The 20,602-nt window shown below is 38.8% G+C and overlaps 1 protein-coding gene across 2 annotated transcripts in view; it reads left to right on the top strand.

Moving 5' to 3' along the window:
* LOC121320634 (Nance-Horan syndrome protein-like) overlaps positions 1–12,706 on the top strand; it is a 134,238-nt gene extending 121,532 nt beyond the window's left edge. Inside the window, exons 4-9 of one of the 2 annotated variants that reach the window (XM_041259142.1) lie at positions 1,293–1,355; positions 3,955–4,150; positions 5,906–6,037; positions 6,516–9,560; positions 10,039–10,162; positions 10,530–12,706. In XM_041259142.1, the coding sequence (XP_041115076.1) occupies positions 1,293–1,355; positions 3,955–4,150; positions 5,906–6,037; positions 6,516–9,560; positions 10,039–10,162; positions 10,530–11,115 (4,146 nt within the window). In that variant the 3' untranslated portion in view covers positions 11,116–12,706. Of the gene's footprint in view, positions 1–1,292; positions 1,356–3,954; positions 4,172–5,905; positions 6,038–6,515; positions 9,561–10,038; positions 10,163–10,529 lie in introns of both variants that reach the window. The other variant, XM_041259141.1, reaches the window with a different exon arrangement.
* Positions 12,707–20,602: the final 7,896 nt, after the last annotated feature.

Here is a 20,602-nt window from a genome sequence, read left to right as displayed (position 1 = left end):
CTCCAAGGGGAATCTGGCTGAATCAGGGAAGTCACCTGAAGGTCAGGGTTCAACTTGGTGTTTGATTACTTTAGTAATCCTAATTGGACAACAGTCCACCATACAAAACCAGAAAACTGACTGTGATTGGCCAAGTCAGGATTGGCACAACTTCCAGCACAGCTTCTGTTCTGCCCTGTGCCTGGATTAGACACTGCCATACTCCCTCCACCTCTCATGAGCACTGAATTCCTGTTTCTGTTAGTGCACACGTACCTCTTCATCATGAGAAATTCTGCACCAGAGAAATACATGACGTGAAACATGTTATTGACAGTTCTTTTATTATTTAATATGCTGCAAACCAGGAGAGACCAGTGAGGGATTTAGAATTTCAACCAATTCAAAGAAAGGTAATTTTGTGATGGTTCTTATATCCTTTGTTTCATTGGAATAAAAATAGAAATGACATGGGTTTAAATTGGAAGCTAGTCAGTAATAAAGCCATTTAATAATCAAGGATAAAGTGTGGTTTCAGGTGTTGCTCATGACTTGGGAAAATATTAACAAACTGTTGTTTTGATTAAGAACAGAGACTGTTCAACTGAAATGTTTTGTCACAATCCCAGCCTTTAAAAGATTACACCAACAATGTGTTTGCCATTTAATGAGGGATGAGGAATTTTTGTTTAAAAAGATGCATTTTAAACCATGTAATTGAGTTGAATGCATGACGTTTTTCAAATACCCTGGTTAACAAATAAACGTAATGTTGTTTGTGACCCATTTTTATTTTTTAACATGCTGCATAAAAAAAGGAGAGACCAGTGAGGAATATAGAATTTCAGCAGATACAAAGGAAGGTAATATCGTGAAACTGCAGTGAGCAAACCTCTCCCCTTCCTTGGTGTTACAATAATAACAATTAAAAGCATGAACAAAATGTATTTACCTGCATTTAGCCCTTTCTTTCACTTGTGCCGGTGCTTTCTGAAAGGGTTTTCAAGAGCTGCAAAATCCTGAGGTACAAGGAGTTCAACTGTAACATACTCAGGTTCTCCTGAGTACTTTTTTTTGCCCCAGTTTTCTAGAACTAAAGGACAGATGCAAGAAGTGTTCAAATGGAGATATATTCTGTTCAAAGGAATAGAGGCATGTCTGAAAGGGTGCAAATCATACACAACACCCCTACATTCATCCTAACCCTCACCTTACCAGCACTCCTTCAGACACCTCTCCTCTTTATCTGTGTTCATTTTTAAATTCATTTTATATTTGATGTTTATTTAATTTTTTTCATTTTCCATTTGTAGTTCCACAGCACCCGTTCCTCCTCCCCCACTCAATGTTGCCGCTTGACCCCCTGGAGCAGAAAGGTATTTGCTTGTGTTTGCTCATTCAGCAGTAACCATCTCCCCTCCTGTCTTGGCCTTGATCGCCTTCCAGTTCTAACCTTTTTCTTCCTTTTACTTTCTTAACATTTAATCTCTTTTGAGTCTTTTTAAAAAAAAAAAAAACAACAACAATTATTTTAGTGACTACACATAATATTGGCCCCAGAAGTGACCCAGATAAGACTTCTGACAGGTCCACCAAAGGAAGGCCCAGTATGACGGTTGCAGGCACCTGTTAAGTGTTATGGTCATCACTGGTTTTGAATGACAGTTCAACTGGGGAGACAGCAAGAAGGCAGTCTGGGGCTCACAGCTCCTTGTGATAGCCGGTTGTGATCAACAGCTGCCTTAAAAACTGACTAACTGACTAACTTTATATTCACGCAATTATGCAAGCAGTATTGAGAGTACTACTGCAATATTCAAGTCGGGGGTAAAACTGAGTGCATTGGGCCCACCATGGTTGTTTTTCTTTACCTCAAAATAGGTTCATTTTGATGCCTGCTCAATTTCTTCTTTACCTTTCAATCTTTTTTCTTTCAATACTTAATATTAGAACTGCCTGTCTGAAAATGCCACTGTCCCTCTTTATCTGATCATTTAACTGTTTGTTATCAAAGAATAAATAATAAATTGCTTCTCCTCAACTGACCTACAACAAAAAGACAAATCCATATTTATATAACCGTATGCTCAGAGTATTAAATGTTGCTAATTCTATTCTCCAGGCTGCATAGTTAACTTGTGTGTGTGTGTGTGTGTGTGTGTGTGTGTGTGTGTGTGTGTGTGTGTGTGTGTGTGTGTTTGTGTCTCACTTTCCTGAATACAATTTATAATGGGTGACCTTGGGATTTTTTTTTTTCTAGGTTTTATTACCAGTTTATTTTCAAACCTTAAGGAGAATATTCTGGCTGTTTCAGGCACTTCTAATGCTGTCGAAACTTCATGAATGACATTCTTTTACTCTGTGGCCTGTGATGGCTCTCGTTTCTCTATGAAAATTGCTTCTGGCAGAAAGCCAATTGTGAAAGCCAGGGTGCTAGGCCTTTTTCAGTGCCTCCTCTCTCTCTCTCTCTCTCTCTCTCTCTCTCTCTCTCTCTCTCTCTCTCTCTCTCTCTCTCTCCCCCCCCCCCCCCCCTTTCCTCCTGCATCCAATTTGCCATTATTATTCTAAAGACGAATCAGCTAAAAATGCACTCCCTCCATTTTGTTCATCAATAAAACTTTTTTTTTCATTTAGAAAGTTTCCTAGGAAACAGGTTTGCTTTTGTCACTAGCGTTTTGTCAGTACTGTTTTCATCTGCTGGGTAACCAAGTACAAAAGCAAAGTGTCAGCCCTGAATCTGAGCTCAGTCTGAGCTTGAGGTGGGGTGGACAAGTTTGGTTTTGGGTTCTGTTGTTGGTTTTATTTTATTTATTTTGGTTTCATTTCTGAGGTAAGTGCAATGTTTTCAGAAATAATTAAGGGTTCTAGCTGCATATTTTTGTACATGTGATATGATTAATTTATTTATTTCTGTACCTCTAATTAATATGAGAAAATAGCAGTATCCCTAACTACTGTAGTTCTAAACAGATCCAAGTGAATGATTCTACAACTAAAACTAGTTTAATACCGGTATGCATGTCCATCTGAGTCCAACTCATACAAGTCAAGGACAAGTATTGCTTAGCATTGAGCCTTGATTTTGGGTGTTTTTGCATTAGATTTGATCAGTGCTTGTCAAAGAATGAGTCTGAATAATTGTACGAATATTTATTCATCTTTTAAAATAAAACAAAAAACATGGCTAGACTTTGTTCTCACAAATTATCTGCATGCATAGCGTGAAAGTTTTTTCATTGTTCAAATTTAGAGGAGGTCTTGGGAGTTTTTGTTCTTTTGATTTTGCACCACTGCTTAAAGGTTGCATTGCTGGACATCGCACAACTTTTTAAATTAGTTAATAGATGTTTACTGCATTAACCTGACACTGAAAAGATTTGGCTGTGCAGAATGTATGCTTTTGTTGTTGTCCTAGGTAGTGCCTTATTTACATAGAAGTCTGCAGGTATTCCCATGGGATCTTTTTTCATTCAGACCCCTTTGAGATGTACCATTCAGCTATTAAAGTAGGCTATCAAGTAACCAGGGCTTTGGAATTTCAGTAGCCAGCGTACATTCGTTCTGTCTTCCTTTACTACATGATAAGTTAGATGAAGGTATTCATTCATGGTTTAGTTTTGACTTCCACATGTTTAGTCTAAAACTGAATGTGGAGTGTTAGAGAAGTCAATACCCAGCAGATGATTTCCAGTACTTTTTGTAGGAATTTTTTCATGTCATGCCAAATCAGTAAACTTCTAGTTTCGACGGAGGGAGGCGGGCTTGTAAAATCGGGTCAATATTTCCCCACATTTGCTTTTGTTTATTACATTTTTTTAAATTAAAAACTAGAATCAATTCTTTTTTATTTCTTTTTTTTTCAAAGTGCTATTTGCACAACATTTTAATAAGGCGTAACTCTTCCCAATCATGACACATTTTGTAGAAAGCAAATTGCTTTGTAACACAAATAACTGTTGTTTACATTTATTTCAGGCTGTTCCACCAGCAGACCCAGACACTGATGTCATTGTATTAGGTCACAGACCCAAATGCCCTGTACCTAATATCCCCTCGACACTGGATAAGCAGACCAACTGGTCAAAAGCGCTACCTCTACCGACCCCAGATGAGAAAATGAGAATAGAGTCACAAGTGATATCATCGTGCATTATTCCCATTAATGTCACTGGTAAATTTGCTGATTTTCTTGGTAATTATTACAAACATATACATTGTATTTAAAGTGTTTAAATAAATGTTACTTCTTATTTTCAGGTGGGGTAATAAATAAGAAAATGAAGAATTTAATAGTGCTATAAATGACATTTTAAATTATGATTATGCAGAATACTTATGTACAATGGAAAATTCATAAAGACTCAATATTCTGAGTATTATCAGCCATATGCCGAATTTGCTTGGTGGTGTACAGAGGATACTATAAGTCCCTTTTGCAATATGCAGCATACTAGTGGAGCTCTCCCAGAAGACAGTACAGACATGCACACTGAACAGAAATTGTTATCATGCCCTGTATTCAGCATACTGTCAAAGCTATATGTAAACAGGAAATTCTACATAAATGGCATAGTCCATATCATGTAAACACAATATGTGGAATACATATTCCATATGCAGCATCCTGCAGAATGCAAAATACTAAGTGCACATAGATATACTGACTGAAGTTTCTAGTATCAGAAACCTATTTTCTATATCATTTTAAATCACGGTGAGGGAGTGATTGTGGTGCATGTAAGTGTGGATTTTTGCAGGTTTTCACAAGTAATGCATTTTCATTGACAAGGAAATTTATCATTGAAATATATTGAATATAAGATTGAATGTATGGTAATGGTGAGACTAGATAGTAGAAGTAAGAAAACACTTGCTATAAACATAAAATTTTAAAAAACTGTTTTAGTGATTCGACTGAAAGAGTCTCTGTGGTTCTCATCTTTGTAAGAGCACCCTACAAAGACTACTTTAAATGAAATAAAAGATCTATCATGTTTAAGTGCTGCTTGGTTTCATGAAGTTAACTGCCCTGATGATCAGTGTGGTAAGAACAAAAACATAAAAGCAAGTCATGGCTTAACAGCTGAAAAGCAGCACTGTCCAAAATGGGTTGTGTTTGCCAGGAAAAAGAAGATAAAAACAAAACAAAAAGGCAAGTGACTTTGTTTCATGAATGCAAATGAACCACGTTAGAATCTTAATAACAGTGTGAGATTTTATTCACCTTGGGCTGTGATGAATCAAGAGAAAATGGGGTTTTGTTCTGCAAATGGTTGCTTAGTCAGAGTGAGTTCCAACAGAGTTGCTCATTGAACGTGAAATAATTTAGATGATGTAACGTGGTCAAGCCTGTCATCACATGATTGTCATGAATTGTAGCTAAAAAAAAAAAGGAAAGAAAAGTTGAAAAAATGATGGTATGGCAACAGAGTGAGTAACCATCCAGGAAAACTACAGACCAGGGGCTTGTACTACGTTTCTCTAGTGATAACGTAGAGCTAGGAAGAGAATTAAGTTTCACCCTTTCTTTTTACATTATTGCAGTAATTTGATCTGGTGTTCTGTTAATTGGGGGGGGGTTCTACACTAAACCTGCACATATCCTTTTTGAGTTGCTGTTGCGTGACATCATTTAAATATCTTTGACACTGTGTCTTGGGCCACTGGGAAAGGTGTTTATACCAGGGTGGAATAAAGAAAAGCTTGTCATACTTTTGTTTTGGAGACTAATTAAACAACGTCTTCAAAGTGATTAAAATGTTAATTCAGCCGTATTCCCAGCTGAATCTCCAAATCGTTCAGCACAGAGTAATAAGTATGATGTAATGCAATTGGAATGAAAATTAATTTTAAGCTATCTGCAAGCGTGCCAGTGATGTGGCAAGTTGTGCCCCACAGATTCATTAAGTGTGTTGTTTGATTGCAGGGGTTGGTTTTGACAGAGAAGCCAGTGTCCGTTGTTCTCTTGTTCATTCTCAATCAGTGCTACAGAGGAGACGGAAGTTAAGGAGAAGAAAAACCATCTCAGGCATTCCCAGACGAGTGCAGCAAGAAATAGGTATGTCTAACTGTAACTGCCCTTAGCTACAGTGTCAAGATTTGGCCTGTCTAAACATTTATCCCAGTCATGTCATTTTGCCCCAGCAACATAAGTACATACTGCACATTAAATCTTCTTAGACTAAGCCTTGCAAACCATTCAGCCTTAAGTGACATATTATACTAATTGAAATAATTTTCCAATCTAAAAGTGTTTTAATATGATTCCATTTATTTATTCAATAACAAATTTGATTAATTCACGGTTAGGCCGTGTTAACAGTAAAGGTAATTGTTGTGTCAGGCAGCAAAATACCAAGAGAACACTGTATACATTAATCTATACAGCAAAACCATAAATTAAGAATCAGATCTTTGTATTCTCCTGGGTTAGACAAAGTACCTCTTCAGCTAATATCTGGCCAGCTGACCCTTAGGCTTCTCTATTTTATAAAAAAAAAGAGCTGCCTCTCACTTCCTGCCCTTTATTTCCCCAGATTCTGACGAATCTCCGGTGGCGAGAGACAGAAACATAATTGTGCACACAAAACCAGACTTCTCCCTGTGCCACGAAGAGCTGAATGGTCGTTCTTGCACAAGGGACTCAGGCTGCCAGACAGAGGATATTCTGATCTCTGCACCCTCCCGAAGAAGGATTCGAGCCCAGAAAGGTCAAGTTATCCCAGCCTCCCTTTCGCACTCCACCGGCAACATCACATCACTGCCAGACAAGTCTGATCCCATGTTTACCGCCTCGGTTGGTAGCCGTCTCCGTTCGCGCAGCCTTCCCCGTGAAGGGGGTAGAGTCGTGGATGAAGACCACGACAGCAATGAAGAGCTGTCGCCTTACGAAGCGGAGGAGTTCCTGCCAGGACCCGAAAGGGCCATGAAGGATGAGGAAGAAAGCACGGACGACCAAACTATGCCGGAGCACCAGCTGGTCGGTCTAAAGTGCAAACAACACATCAGCAGCCCAGACCACAACTGGAATGAAAGAGGGAGGTCTAGGCTCCCCAAGAAAGCAGATATGGGAAGCTGTGAGATTTCATCCAGTTCAGATACTTTCAGCAGCCCCATTCACTCAATTTCCACAACAGGAGTGCTGGGAAGCCAGATAGACCACAAAGAGGATCACCAGTCCTCCAGCGGCAACTGGAGTGGAAGTAGCTCCACTTGCCCTTCGCAGACTTCAGAGACCATACTCCCTGCTGCTTCCCCTCCCCTAACGGGATCTTCACACTGTGATTCGGAGTTGTCGCTGAACATAGCTCCCCACGCCAACGATGACCCCACTGGCTTCATAACAGACCCTTACCAGACAGACAAAGTCAGAGGCCACAGGGCGAGTTCCTTTACCTCGACAGTAACGGATCTGCTGGATGACCCCATTATGAGCAATGCGAATGATAACGAGTGGAACTACCTGCATCATCAGCATGGCAAGTCCTGCCGTCAGGATTTTAGCCCTCTGTGTTCCAGAGATGATGATGGAAGCTTAGAGTGTCCAAGTTTCACAAGCATTGCCACCTACGAAAGTTTTACAGATAAGCCAGTGTCCGAGAAAGCAGACACAAGCTCCCACTACTCTGTCGACACAGAAGGCTACTATACCTCCATGCACTTTGACTGTGGTTTTAAAGCTAACAAAAGCTACATTTATAACTATGCAGCCATGGGCCCTGAATGTGGCCAGAGCATAAATGTTGCACCTAGTATGGGCGGATATTGTCAGCAAGACTACCCGGGCCACAGGTCACCAGGAAGGCAGAGTCTTTCCTTTAAAAAACCAAAGGCAAAGCCAGCCCCACCAAAACGCAGCTCGTCATTGAAGAAAACGAGCAGAGGTACAAACGTTCCTGAGATGAAAGAACCAAAGATAAACAGTGGGCAGCACCTGCCTTTGACTTCCAGGGAAATGAAGCTGCAGCTTGACTTGGCCAGCTCCCCAGGCCACTTGGAGAACCCCACTTTAGAAGACAAACCAGTAGAGCCCTGGGAAATTGCAAATGAAGAGGAGTTGACAGATTCCACTACATTTGGCTCAACGGATAACCATTCCTTTAAAAATGAAGGTGCTGTACAGTCTGACTATGCAGATCTCTGGCTCCTGAATGACTTGAAATCCAATGATCCCTACCGATCGTTGTCCAACTCCAGCACTGCTACTGGTACAACAGTCATTGAGTGCATCAAGTCACCAGGGAGCTCAGAATCACATACATCCCATTCGGGATCGGGGGCCACAACACCATCTCTTCCTTCAGCAGAAAATGAGTTTAAACTCATCTCTCCCGAAAAGCTGGCTGGCTTGGCATCGCCATCTAGTGGGTACTCTAGTCAATCTGAAACACCAACCTCTTCCTTTCCCTCAGCTTTCTTTCCAGGGCCCTTGTCTCCGACTAGCAGCAAGAGGAAGCCCAAAGTCCCAGAGAGGAAGTCTTCGCTGTCTTCCCAGCAGCAGCAGCAGCAGCAGCAGCAGCCTTCCTCCAGAGACAGAAGGGCTTCATATAGTAAAGACCTTGAGCTACCGATTATACCTCCGACCCATCTCGACCTAAGTGCTCTTCACAATGTTAACAACAAGCCCTCAGCTCACAAAAGCCAGATGCACATACTCCATCAAAACAAGCAGAAAGCTGCAGCAGCAGCAGCAGCGGCTGTGGCAGCGGCATCTTCTGAAACATCAAGCTCCAGTCCTTCAACTCCTCTCGCCATCACCCCCACTGTGCTCAGATCAGTCCAGCTGCGGTCTGTCTACAAGCCCAGTGAGGGCAACCAAGACAAGCTCAGAGCTGAGGCTAACACAAAACTGAGATGCCCTCCTGTGACAATAGTCACCCCGCCCAGCATAATCAAGTCGCCTGAATCAAAGAAACCGTCTGGGTCCTTCCAATCCTTTGATTCCCGTTCTCAGGAGTCCTCTCTAACGCTGTTAACCCCAGGAGATGGACCCTTGTGGAGGGATGTAGCATTTCAGGACAACACTAAATATAAGCAAGAGAAAGCAGTTTCTGAACCCTTAGGGGCAGCAACAAATGAACCTCTTACAAACTCGTCATGCACAGCAGACAATCTGTTACTGAAGTCGCCATTACAGACTGAGGTAGATCATCCAGGGAATGATCTTCTGAAGGGCCCAGATGACTGCACAGGGCTGTCTGGGAATGCAGCATATCCTGAAGAACAAGAGATGATCGCTTCAAATATCTTGATTCCTAGTAACAGCCAAGCAACAGTCCTCAACCAGCCATCAATACATGAGCTGGCCACTGAAATGCCATTAGTGTGTCTGACGAAAATGTGTTCGCTTCTTGCTCCCAACAATATAGCAAAGAAGATTGACTTTGATTCTTGCAACAGTTTTGACAAAGTGCCTGTAATTGTAACTTATCAATCAGAAACATCTCAAGCTTACACAATCAGTGATACAAGTAGTAGAGAACAAGAATATGAAGTGACATCAGGTGTTCCTACCAGAAGTGCCTCAGAGGACAGCAGGGAAGAGGGGACAACGCCAGACACTGATGATTCATTCAGCAAAGGTGGGTAAATCTGAACAATTCTCAACAAGCACCAGAACTGAGAGTAAAGTTTATTAAAAAGTAAAGTCATGCTATCTTGTCAGAATTCAGAAACAATACAGCAAACACCATCTACCTGAAAAATGTCGCAGTCATATTAAGTCAGTTAAACATTTTTTGTATCAAATACTTTATTAATATCTGAATTATATTTCAATATGTTTGCATAATCACATATAATTAAACTGCCTCAAATGCAGCTACCGTGGGGATTTTGTACATCCATTCTTTCTTTCTAGCTATTATTTGACCTATATGAATCTTAATTAAAATGCATTTATAATACATATTGATTATCAAGCCAAATTTTTCAGTTGGGTATTACCATTTTTTTTTGTTTTACCAATTAGAAAGTGTTGCTTGAAATACTCCCTTCCATGAGTATCGTGTTAATAATGCTCTTTCCAACTGTGTCCAATAACTCATTTCTGTTTCCTAGAATCTTCTCCGAGTGACAACTCGCTTTCTCCACTGAGTGAAGATACGAAGTCTGAGGATGACAGTGTTTTTATATCTCCTAACAGACTACGAACCACAGAAGATCTTTTTGCCATGATTCACAGGTCGGTTTAAATGCAGTCCAACACATTTGCCAGCAGAGGAGGCATAAAGCACTTGACTTATTGGTTCTTCTGCTCTATTAAGATACAAAATTTACTCTTAGAAATTAATGGTTTAAGTAAATAAATTGGTCTGTTTTGTGGCATCTGCACTCCCGGTATTAGCACGGTTAATGTCATAGCCAATTGTGTATGAAAGAACACAATTTAAGTCAGTCAACTACAAATATATACAGTACGTTAACTAAACCCTTTGTGCAGTTCAAATTTGATTTGTTTGTCTAGCTTTAGCCATGTAGGGAACCAACTTAAAACAAAACATTTTAATATGTTAGTTATAGTGTGTATATGTTATTGTTTTTCTTTATAGATCCAAAAGAAAAGTGCTGGGAAGGAAGGACTCTGGAGAGATGGGCAGAAACCGACTAAGCGCTTCATCGGCCAGTTCGCCGGGATCACCAGTTACCCCGGGCACCCCCACCATCTCCCAGAGAGCACCAGGACCCATTTACAGGAGTGCCAAAAAAAGCAGCACCTCCAACGAGGAGTTCAAACTGCTGCTGCTGAAGAAGGGCAGCCGCACAGACTCCAGTTACAGGATGTCGGCCACAGAGATCCTGAAAAGCCCAATCGCACCCAAGTCCCCAGGCGACCTGAGCATGGATGTGTCCAAACACCCAGAGGAGTTTTCTGCTCTCCAGCAGCCCCAGCCAACAGCCGATCAGCCACCCCCTCCATCACCGAAAATGAACGCAGAAGGATTCTCCCCCAAAACCTTTCCCATGTCTGCTTCCTCCAGGCAGGGCCGTTCCCGAGTGCCCCCTGCAGCTAACAGCAGTCGCTACAGCATGCGTAGCCGGTTGTACACCACGCCGATGCAGGCCATCTCTGAGGGGGAGACAGAGAATTCAGATGGTAGTCCTCATGATGACAGGTCCTCTCAAAGTTCCTCATAGATAGACAGATAGATATTACCATATCTACATTTGTTTAACTGTCTGTGACTGAGAAAGAGGTCTGTTTCCTCAGAATTGTGACTACCTACCTATTGTGCATATTTTAAATTTAAAAAAAAAAAAACTAAAACTGTGTTACTAATTTGTATGATTTTTTTTTTTTAAATGAAGTGACTGATTGCTGACTTTAAAAAAAAAAAGAATACAGGGGGAAAATCTGACCTGTCATAATATTAGTTGTAACAACTGGCAATACTGACGTTGGTCCTGTTAAAGTTAGGAAAGTTAAAAAATAATTTTTTAACATTTATAAGACTATCATTGCAGTCCTAATACTAAAATCAGGCGACATATGTACATGTATTTACAGGGAGCCATACTTAATCTAAAGAACAGAACCTGGTAGCCTTTGTGAAAAATCAGACAAATATGTACCTGAATGAAAAAAAAAAAAACTGTAACTTTTTTTGCACTGTAATGATGGGTCCTCAACACTGCATGCATTCACAGCCCTTCATCATTTCACATTAATACACACGATTCAATATATTTGAAGATATTAGGTTTTCAAGCCTATGGGTTCTTTGCACTTCATACCTATACATTCGTTATGGGTACCCCGTCATTATCTTATTTGAAGATAATATCCCTGTATATAAAAAAAAGGTGAACCTGCAATCTAGATGAATCATCATTGCCTGAGACTGACACTTACCCCATTAGGTTTTGAGGGTTAGCTGGTTCTGTTCTGTCATGAATTGTTGTACACACAACAGGAGCGGGTTACAGAACCTTCTGTAGATAATGAAAGTAGTGTTTTTCTTCTTTCTTTTTGTGAAAAGGTTTGGTTGTCCTCCTTTTTTTATCTTACAAATGTCAATAACAAATCAAAGTGCACAGTTTATGTTAGTTGGTGTTTCAGCAGTTTAAGAGATATTGTCAATGTTCCTAAAAATTCATTTCTTACTTCTTTAATATCGTATTATGTGGGTTATGTATAATTCTTTGTTTCCGCTTCGATTGTTATTTGACATGCTTACTAACTAAAGATTCTGAAAAGATCGCTTCTGAAAAGACTCTTCAAGGCTAATTGTCAGGAAATGGCTTGGGGAAGAATATCAGCGTTGCACAGGTTTGAGTGCACATTGCTTCTCTTAAGTACTTAATGTATCTGCTTCCCCACTTCACTTTCTCAAACAAAACTTGCTGAAATAGTTTGTGTGCATGACAAATAATGATCTAAGTGAAAACAGCAATCAAGAGTCACACAGAATATACATACTAGGATATTAAGACATTAAATATTAGAAAATGTACATTATATAAAGTAGCCCTTTAAAAGGTTAAAAAAAATAACTAAATATTTTCTTAACAAAATAGAATTCACCTTTTCAGTGTGAAATTTACTGCTACCAACTGTTACTTGACTTGATGTATCTGACACCGTGTATGGTTGGGAACTATTATCAAATATTAGAATGTATTCTATGAATACCTTTGTAATTGTTCACACTGTTAATTTGGGTTTGGTGTTATTTGCTTTCTGGTAAATATAATGTTAAGCTAGGAAAATTTAAAATAATATATATATATATATATATATATATATATATATATATATATATATATATATATATATATATATATATAAGCAGTCAGAGAACTGCAGAAATAACACTGTGCAAGTTAAAGGAGGAAAAAGCTGTGAAACCAGTATATGCTACATTCATTAAAACCATGGTTCTTTAGGAGCATGCTCTGACAAACAAATGTTCTGTCTGTTCATAATTTTCGAACCTGTTCACCCATAGCATGCAATAAAACCAACTGAGTTCTTAAAGCAAAATTTAAATTCAATTACTTGAATGAATTCATTAAAAATTATATTTCCAGCGGTAAACTAAATAATTGTAAAAAAAAAAAAAAAGTTTGATAGTGTTTTTTTTTTTTTTTTTTTTAAATTGTACACTAGAGTGGGATTATCTGTTTAGTGACTACTCTGGACAATCTTTTTTTCACATGAGGGCAGAGGAAAGTGGGGTGCAACATTGGGGGAAAGAATTGTGCTACGTTATGTGAGTGATAGAGTTAAGTCTATACAAAGGAGGTCGAAGAAGTACCGGTACACAAAGGCTAGTTCAAGAGCTGGAGAATAAAGAGAAGGAAAGAGATATTAATGTGGTTCAAAGGGACTTTCGTGCTTGTGTTTATTGGTGTGAGTATGAAGTAGGTTATTGTAAGTGGAAAGTGAAAAATAAAAACAAAAGATAATCCCAACGTGTGGATTGGTGTGAACTCCTCCCCCTCATATCAGTGACTAATAGATGCCTGTCCATTATCGCATCTACCGTTCCAACCAACTGACCCTCATTCTTTCATGACTATAAAAAGCTGTAATTTTGAAGGAGGGATTTTAAGACGGTCTCTGGCAGTGGAAGGGTTAATATACTTGCAGTACTAAAATATTTAGTGAAAGGAAGACAGTATAATTGAACTTTTAAAATGTGTAAGATCACCTGTGGTTGTTATTTAAAATAATAATAATAATAATAATAATAATAATAATAATAATAATAATAATAATAATAATGTAACCCTATATTGCTAAACGACACTTTTAGTAAATAGTCAGAAGTTTTTTTTTTTTAATTGTTTGTTGAAAACAGTTTTTGTCAATATAGGGTTTAACAAAGGCCTCTATTTAGATTTATTTAGCTTTCTACTTTATCAAAAATGAATTCCAGGTTTTAAGAGTTTACAGTCTCATACATCATACAAATAGGTATATTAAACCCTAATATGAAAGGAAATATTTTTAATGATCAGATATTTTATCTAGAGACTTATTTTGTTGAGAGTATTTACAGAAAATAGAATAATAAAAGCTTTATTTAAAAAACAAAACCCAGCTCCAGCTTAAACAATATCGGAGGACATATCAATCAAACAAATAAGTAAACGAAATTGACTGATCCAGATTAGCTTTCAAAAATAAACTGGGTAAGTATTTAATCCAGTCATCTGAACCCTAGTTATGTGCCCATTACTGGATTTTTCTGACATGCACAGGGTGGCTTTATTGTGTTATTCAGTCGTTACTGTTGATAAATTTTGCTTGCTTACAGTTAGATTTCAATGTCCCACAGCCACTACAAAAATCAACCCATAGGCAATATGTTCTAGTTTAGCACAGGGCACTGCTGGTAATGCAATATGCTCTCGTTTAGCGCAGGGCACTGCTAGTAGTATTTTTAGGGTCAAATTTATTTGCTTTTAAATACTGTAAATTCAACAACTCACTAGTGACTTAGGAGTGGATTATGTCAAAATGACCAGGCTGATATAGCCATGGTATTGTCTATGTATGACATTTGATATTTAACAGCACTGTGTGTTGACACATCCGGAGCAGTGCTATACTTTTTCAATTAATGAAAGCCTTGTATTGAGAAAATATACATTTAAAGTGGGCAGAAACATCGGTCATGCTGCCTTACACGTATCACATAAGTACAAGACAGTTAAGGAAACATATAATATATTTTAAGTGATTAAGGCTCTCAGAGAGCTATCTTAGGTCTGTTGTAACTGCCATCTTTTTAACAGGGTACACAATGATAAACGAGTTTGTGAACTACCATTCCAGCATTTAAAAAAATAATATTTGCACTGATGTAGATGAGTTTTTGAAGTTTTTTCTTGTTGTACCTTAAGTTATTTATATAGGCTTTCCTTTCAGACTTACTTTCCGTTCAATGACATAGTCCATATTTGAGTGTGCAAGGTGGAAGAGTACAGTACATGCTTTTGCCAAAGGATGTCAGATGAGTGCAGATTTAAGAAAAATAAAGGTTTGATTGCTCGTGTAAAAATAAAATAAATAGTAAACTAAGAGAAGATTACAGTGTAACTGTTTTGGTACTAGAACTAGTTCATTCTGGCTGAAAAGTTACTGGTTTATGGATTTGCATCTATTTTGTATTTTTGTAATATTTGTAAATATTAACTTTTTAAATTGTTGCAAAGATGCTTCTTTTGTAAAATGTTTTCAAAGTTTACATTAATTCCAAGCCTTTGTATATTTTTGAGCTGTGCAACACTTTATGTCTTGTATTTATTTTTTAGTAAACATTTGTGAAATTCCATTTCACATTCTTCTCTAAACCATTTGCCGGGTAACTGGCTGCTTCGTAACTGTGCATAGAAAGCCAATAAATGTGACTGCATTGAAAAATATAAACAAAGTCATGCTCTCTTCTTTTGGAGAAATGGTACTAAATGTAAGATAATAATGTGGGAATTTGATTGATTTTGACACAAAGTAAGTCATTAATCTCCCTTTGAGTAGCCGTACTGGTCTTTTTGCCATGATCAGTACTCAGAACACTGCCAATCACAAAAACACATACATAACCTTTCCTGAACAGTATTCTTGTTGACAAGTTACAAAAACAGGCTGGGGGTTGATTAAAGCAACATAAAGGGAAACAACTGAATGGGCATTTCAAAAGTCAACCAATTGATCAAATCAGCCTTTATATGAAGCCTTAAATAGAGTATAAGCTTTAGCATCGCTCATGAATCAATAATATGTCTTAAATAATTTTCCTTACATTATGTATACAGTAATTGATAATAAAGCAGACCATGTTAACAGTTATTATATTTTCCAAACCCTGCTTCTGCAGGAAATCAAAAATTAAATAGGAACATGGCAGATAGTTGAGTTAATTAAAAATGTTCACACTTTCTTAAAAAAAACAAAACCTTATAGGGTAGCACTACACTACATAAACATTAATGAAGAAAACGATGACCTATGCAATATTGCTATTTGAACAAATATGTACTCATTTACTTGAAGTCATTGTACTGTATTCAAAACAATACAACACACGCTATGACTTACGAAATCTAAAGTATTTAAATGAACTGAATCCGCAGGATCAGCAGAAAAACAAATTTTCAGCTGCCCAGGGTGCTGGAGTTTTCAACGGGACGGCCCCTAATGGAAGAAAAACAAAAGAGCTCCCCACACTGTCAATGAAGCCTTCATGTCCTCTCAAGCCCCGGCACAGCTACGTTTAGTACAGGACATATTATAACGCGCAGCTGCAGTGCTGTGGACGGCAGTAACCAGGAAAGCAGCCGTCTTCCGTTCGCCATGTTACAACGTCTGGAACAAACGGGAACTAAATACATGAAGGAGCTCTGCTCAGCTTTGGCTAACAAAATCACTCGCAATAGATCCTCACTACAATGTCTGCTGCAGATGGTAAGGCGGCTTGAGAAGTATTTTACATGTGTATCATTTTTTAAAACTAGTTGCATAAACCATTTCAGCGTATTATGTTTGTTCTTTTGTGCACCAAAACACACGTCCAGGTGCTGGCTTTTTCAGTCGGCTCCACTTCGCTCTGATTGGGTGATGATGTATCCGTTCAGAACGCAGCCTGGAGTTGGATGTCATGTGTGCACCTTCCATTGGCACCTCTTCAGCGTCAGGCATTTCTACTTTTTATTCCAAAGTACTGTAGAAGATATTGTTGTAACGTATTATTATCTTATAACAAACTGAATTTTGTTCTCCGGTAAGCTGATAATATCTGGATGACGAAAGAATGCACAGTACATAAACAGTCATATGTGCTCTCCTTACACTGTAGTTTTTTTCGGCATAGATAGCTTAGAATTGAATGCCAGAAGCGCCGCCTTGAAGCTTTATGGACAGTGCCAGCCACGCTAATATCACTATTTTGTTCAACTTTGTTAATCTAGTTGGATGTTTGTTTACATTTTTTGTCGTTTTTTTTTTTAAACGTTTACAGTGCACAGTTGAAACAAAATACTTTTTAACACTAGACAGATGTATATGACTGAAACGTACTGTAATGGAAATGGTAGACAGTACCACCGGCTGTACGATCAAGAGTGTAAATAAATCGACTTTTTTTTTCCATTTCATTTTTGTTATCACAGTATGTGCATCTTGACAATACATTTTTCAAAGGTAGTAGTTTCAGCTAAACAGACTTGATAGATTGTGTGATTCTGCATGAAGTAGTTTAGTATTGGTATTGTACAGACAAAGTAGACTTGGTCTTGCTGTATCGTTTTAACACGCCCTTTTTATATCTGAATATTATGTCTGTATAGTAGTAGAGTAACACAATTGTAAAATTAAGCTATTTTTGACTAACCATGTTGTTAAATCAGGTCAAGGGGTCAAAGGTTATAGAGGTCAAAATGTGGTTGACGGGCACCCCCTCATGTAATCAGCTTTTTTTACGCAAAAACGCCATGGAGTTTCCAATACAAAGTTTGAAGCACAAACAGTTTTTGATTAAAAAGTTGGTAAATGTTAGGGGGGCTGTCGGTCAATAGTTTTATAACTTTTGACTCCTTGACCTGTTGAGTCTAAAAATGTAAATTGTTCTTTTATTTATTTATTTATTTTTTTTGCTTGAAACAACCCTGAGCACCGAGTTCGTGTAAATCAGTGCTAGTAGGGTGTTACCTATTGGGTGATTTGTCATGGAATGACCCAACCATCCTATCTCAGAGGGAGTGGTTGTACTACATTGTAGTTGCTGTATTAGCATTTGAAATGAACAATGTCAGGGCCAATAGTGTGTCCAAAGGTCTAATCACACCGCACGTGATGCAACAAGCTAAACATGTAGTTTTGATACAAACCATTCACATTACCTGAGATGCGACTGGGTGACAAAAAATAGGATTGTCTTATTTTTGAGATTTTTGTGGTGCGCAGCTAGTGAACTGACCAATGACCAATCAGAGGAGATTCTCCAATGATATCGCATACACCTGTCACTACTGGTGTGAAAGGGAGTGTTGCAGCAAAGTATAATTTTATCGTAGGACAAATCGCATTGTCTCCAGTGCGAAAAGGCCTTAAAACACAAAAGTACGGTACCACTGCACGTATACGGTAGTCTCCGGCTTAGAGAACACCCCCATCGGGAAGCAAGCAAAGTGTTCTTATAGTCAAAGTGTTCTCTAAAACAGAGTCAATAAAATAAATAAATGCATATATATGACTTGTAATGATGCATGTGCATCAACATATGAAATGAACTGAATAAGTAAAAGGAAAACAATAGGCAAGTGTATGTTAATAAACTATAATAATAAAGTAACAGACAAACTAACGTTAATAAAAGTAATGTAAAACAACATGGTCAAAAAGCTTAAATCGCTTCGTACAATGAAATTAGCTGGTGGGTGTGTTTCAGGCTATCGCAATGGCAGAGGCAAAAATAATGTCCATTACTTAGGGTTAATTTAACGTTAATAAAGTAACTGTCAAGCTAAATTAACACAGCACCTCTACACACGTTACAAAATGCAGCAGCACTATACAAGACATGCACATTATTTAATAGAATGGTGAAGCAACTCGCCAGAACAGGAATCGCCAAATTGCTCGCCGACTTGTGTCTTGTTCAGGTTTTTTTTCAAGAACTCAAACAATTTCCAACGTTGTGCAGCAAGAGAAACAGCAGTACATTTTGCAGTTCGTTTACATGTCATTTTGTAGTGATGCAGAATACAAAACAAATCAATGATATGGTGGTTTTGGAAAGATATAATAAACCAGTCAGTGTCCCTCAAGATACTCTTGTGATGACAAAACAGTACTGTATCCATTGTGAATGAATCGCTGTCAGTGCCAAGAAGGTGTTCTTTTAAGCGAAGTTCCTGTTCCTTTAGTCAGAGCATTTACAATGGGGAAATACCTGTTTCACCACAAGGGTGTTCCCTTTGGCAAAGTGTTCCTATACATTGGTAAATCTGCCTGGTAGAGGACGCAAGTGCATCTTGCCCCCACGCACAGTGAGGAAGACTGTTTGGGAGGCAAAGAAGAATCCAAGGGCCACAGTTGGAGAAATACAGAACTCGGTTGCATCTTGGGGTCACCAAGTGTCCAAATCTACAATTAGACACCACTTCCATGCCAATAGCCTATTTGGAAGAGTTGCTAGAAAAAGGCCTTTATTGAGAGCAACCAACAAATATTAGCACCTGAAATTATCTTTTAATCGTGTTTACTACACTGATTTGAACCTTTAGTCTAGTTACCTAGAAGTCTAACATAAAGAGGCTGAGTCAGCATCTTTGCATCTGCATTGGAAATACGTGCAGGGTTTTCAGGTGGATCTTGTGTTTTTACACACCTGATTGTCTGAGCTATGGAGGTACTGTATTGTGAACCGCTGGTCTGAATTGTACTCAACATCATATTAACATTTACTGTAAGAGGTTTTTCCACGCACTGTTAATGTATGCTGTGCTACAAAATGCTATGCTATTGAAACCTGAATTGTCAAAATTGTGAAGGCAAGTGGGCTCCGGAGTGGCACATCCAGTAAAGGCACTCCATGTGGAGTGCAGGATGCACCCTATATCCTGCAGATCACAGGTTTGAATCCAGGCTATGTCATTGCCGACCGTGACTGGGGGTTCTTAGGGGGCGGCGCACAATTGGCCGAGCGCCACCCGGGTAGGGAGGGCACCTGCGGGTCTGCAGTGGAGCCATTCAGATCTGTGTTGTCCTCCGGCACTATAGGTCTGATGGCTTCGCTGTGGAGCCGCAGTGCGAAAAATTATGACTTGGCTGGAACACGTTACCCTGCCCTTTGTCCTGCTTGGCTCGGAGCCAGATTCAGATATGTGTGAGGCCAGAGTTTCACAGTTTGGCTGTCTCTCAGCTAGACAAATAGCCAGTTGAAAGTCACCCGCACCATGAGGATGTGCCAGTGAAAAAGCGATATAAGTGTCAATGTAATACTCCCCATACAGCCTCGTATCTGCCGAGCACGCTCAGTAGGGACCACCCTTTTAAGAGGCTGAGGGAGCAGTTCAGCTTCCATGAAAGATGTGTTGTAATGTGCTATGGACTATCGACCTTCAAACTCATTTCTGGATTCAAACCCTGACCACCAGGGGCAGGAGACTAATGCAGTAATTGCATTTCTCTCTACACAAAATGGACTGTATTATCAATGTCTTCTGTCCAGTCTTTAATTAGGCATAACTATTTTTTCTTAAAGGAGAAAATTCAGAGTTCAGTGTGTTCTGTGTAACTAGCAGGTGCTCTCCTCATTTCTGAATAAAGAAATAAATGTAATTAAAGACTGGAGTGAATGCTTTGAAAGTATGCCCTAAAGGTTTTTTCTTTACTCCAACTTGTAATTTTACACCATTTTCTTTGCAAAGGCGGAAAAACCCATTAAAAGCTATAGAACAACTCAGAACTGCAATTGAAGGGCTCTGCAGTGTCTCAAAGTTGTTTCCCACAAATTATGGAACATTACAGATACAGATGCTTTACTCCTTCCAGACAAAACCGTGCAAATTACACTGGAGTAAAAATCTTTAAAAGCTCTATTAACTTGATGTGTATCTCTCTCTCTCTCTCTCTCTCTCTCTCTCTCTCTCTCTCTCTCTCTCTCTCTCTCTCTCT

This window comes from Polyodon spathula, chromosome 9, assembly GCF_017654505.1.
Source record: "Polyodon spathula isolate WHYD16114869_AA chromosome 9, ASM1765450v1, whole genome shotgun sequence".
In the NCBI taxonomy this organism is placed as follows: domain Eukaryota; kingdom Metazoa; phylum Chordata; class Actinopteri; order Acipenseriformes; family Polyodontidae; genus Polyodon; species Polyodon spathula.
This window is presented reverse-complemented; position numbering and strand designations above follow the sequence as displayed.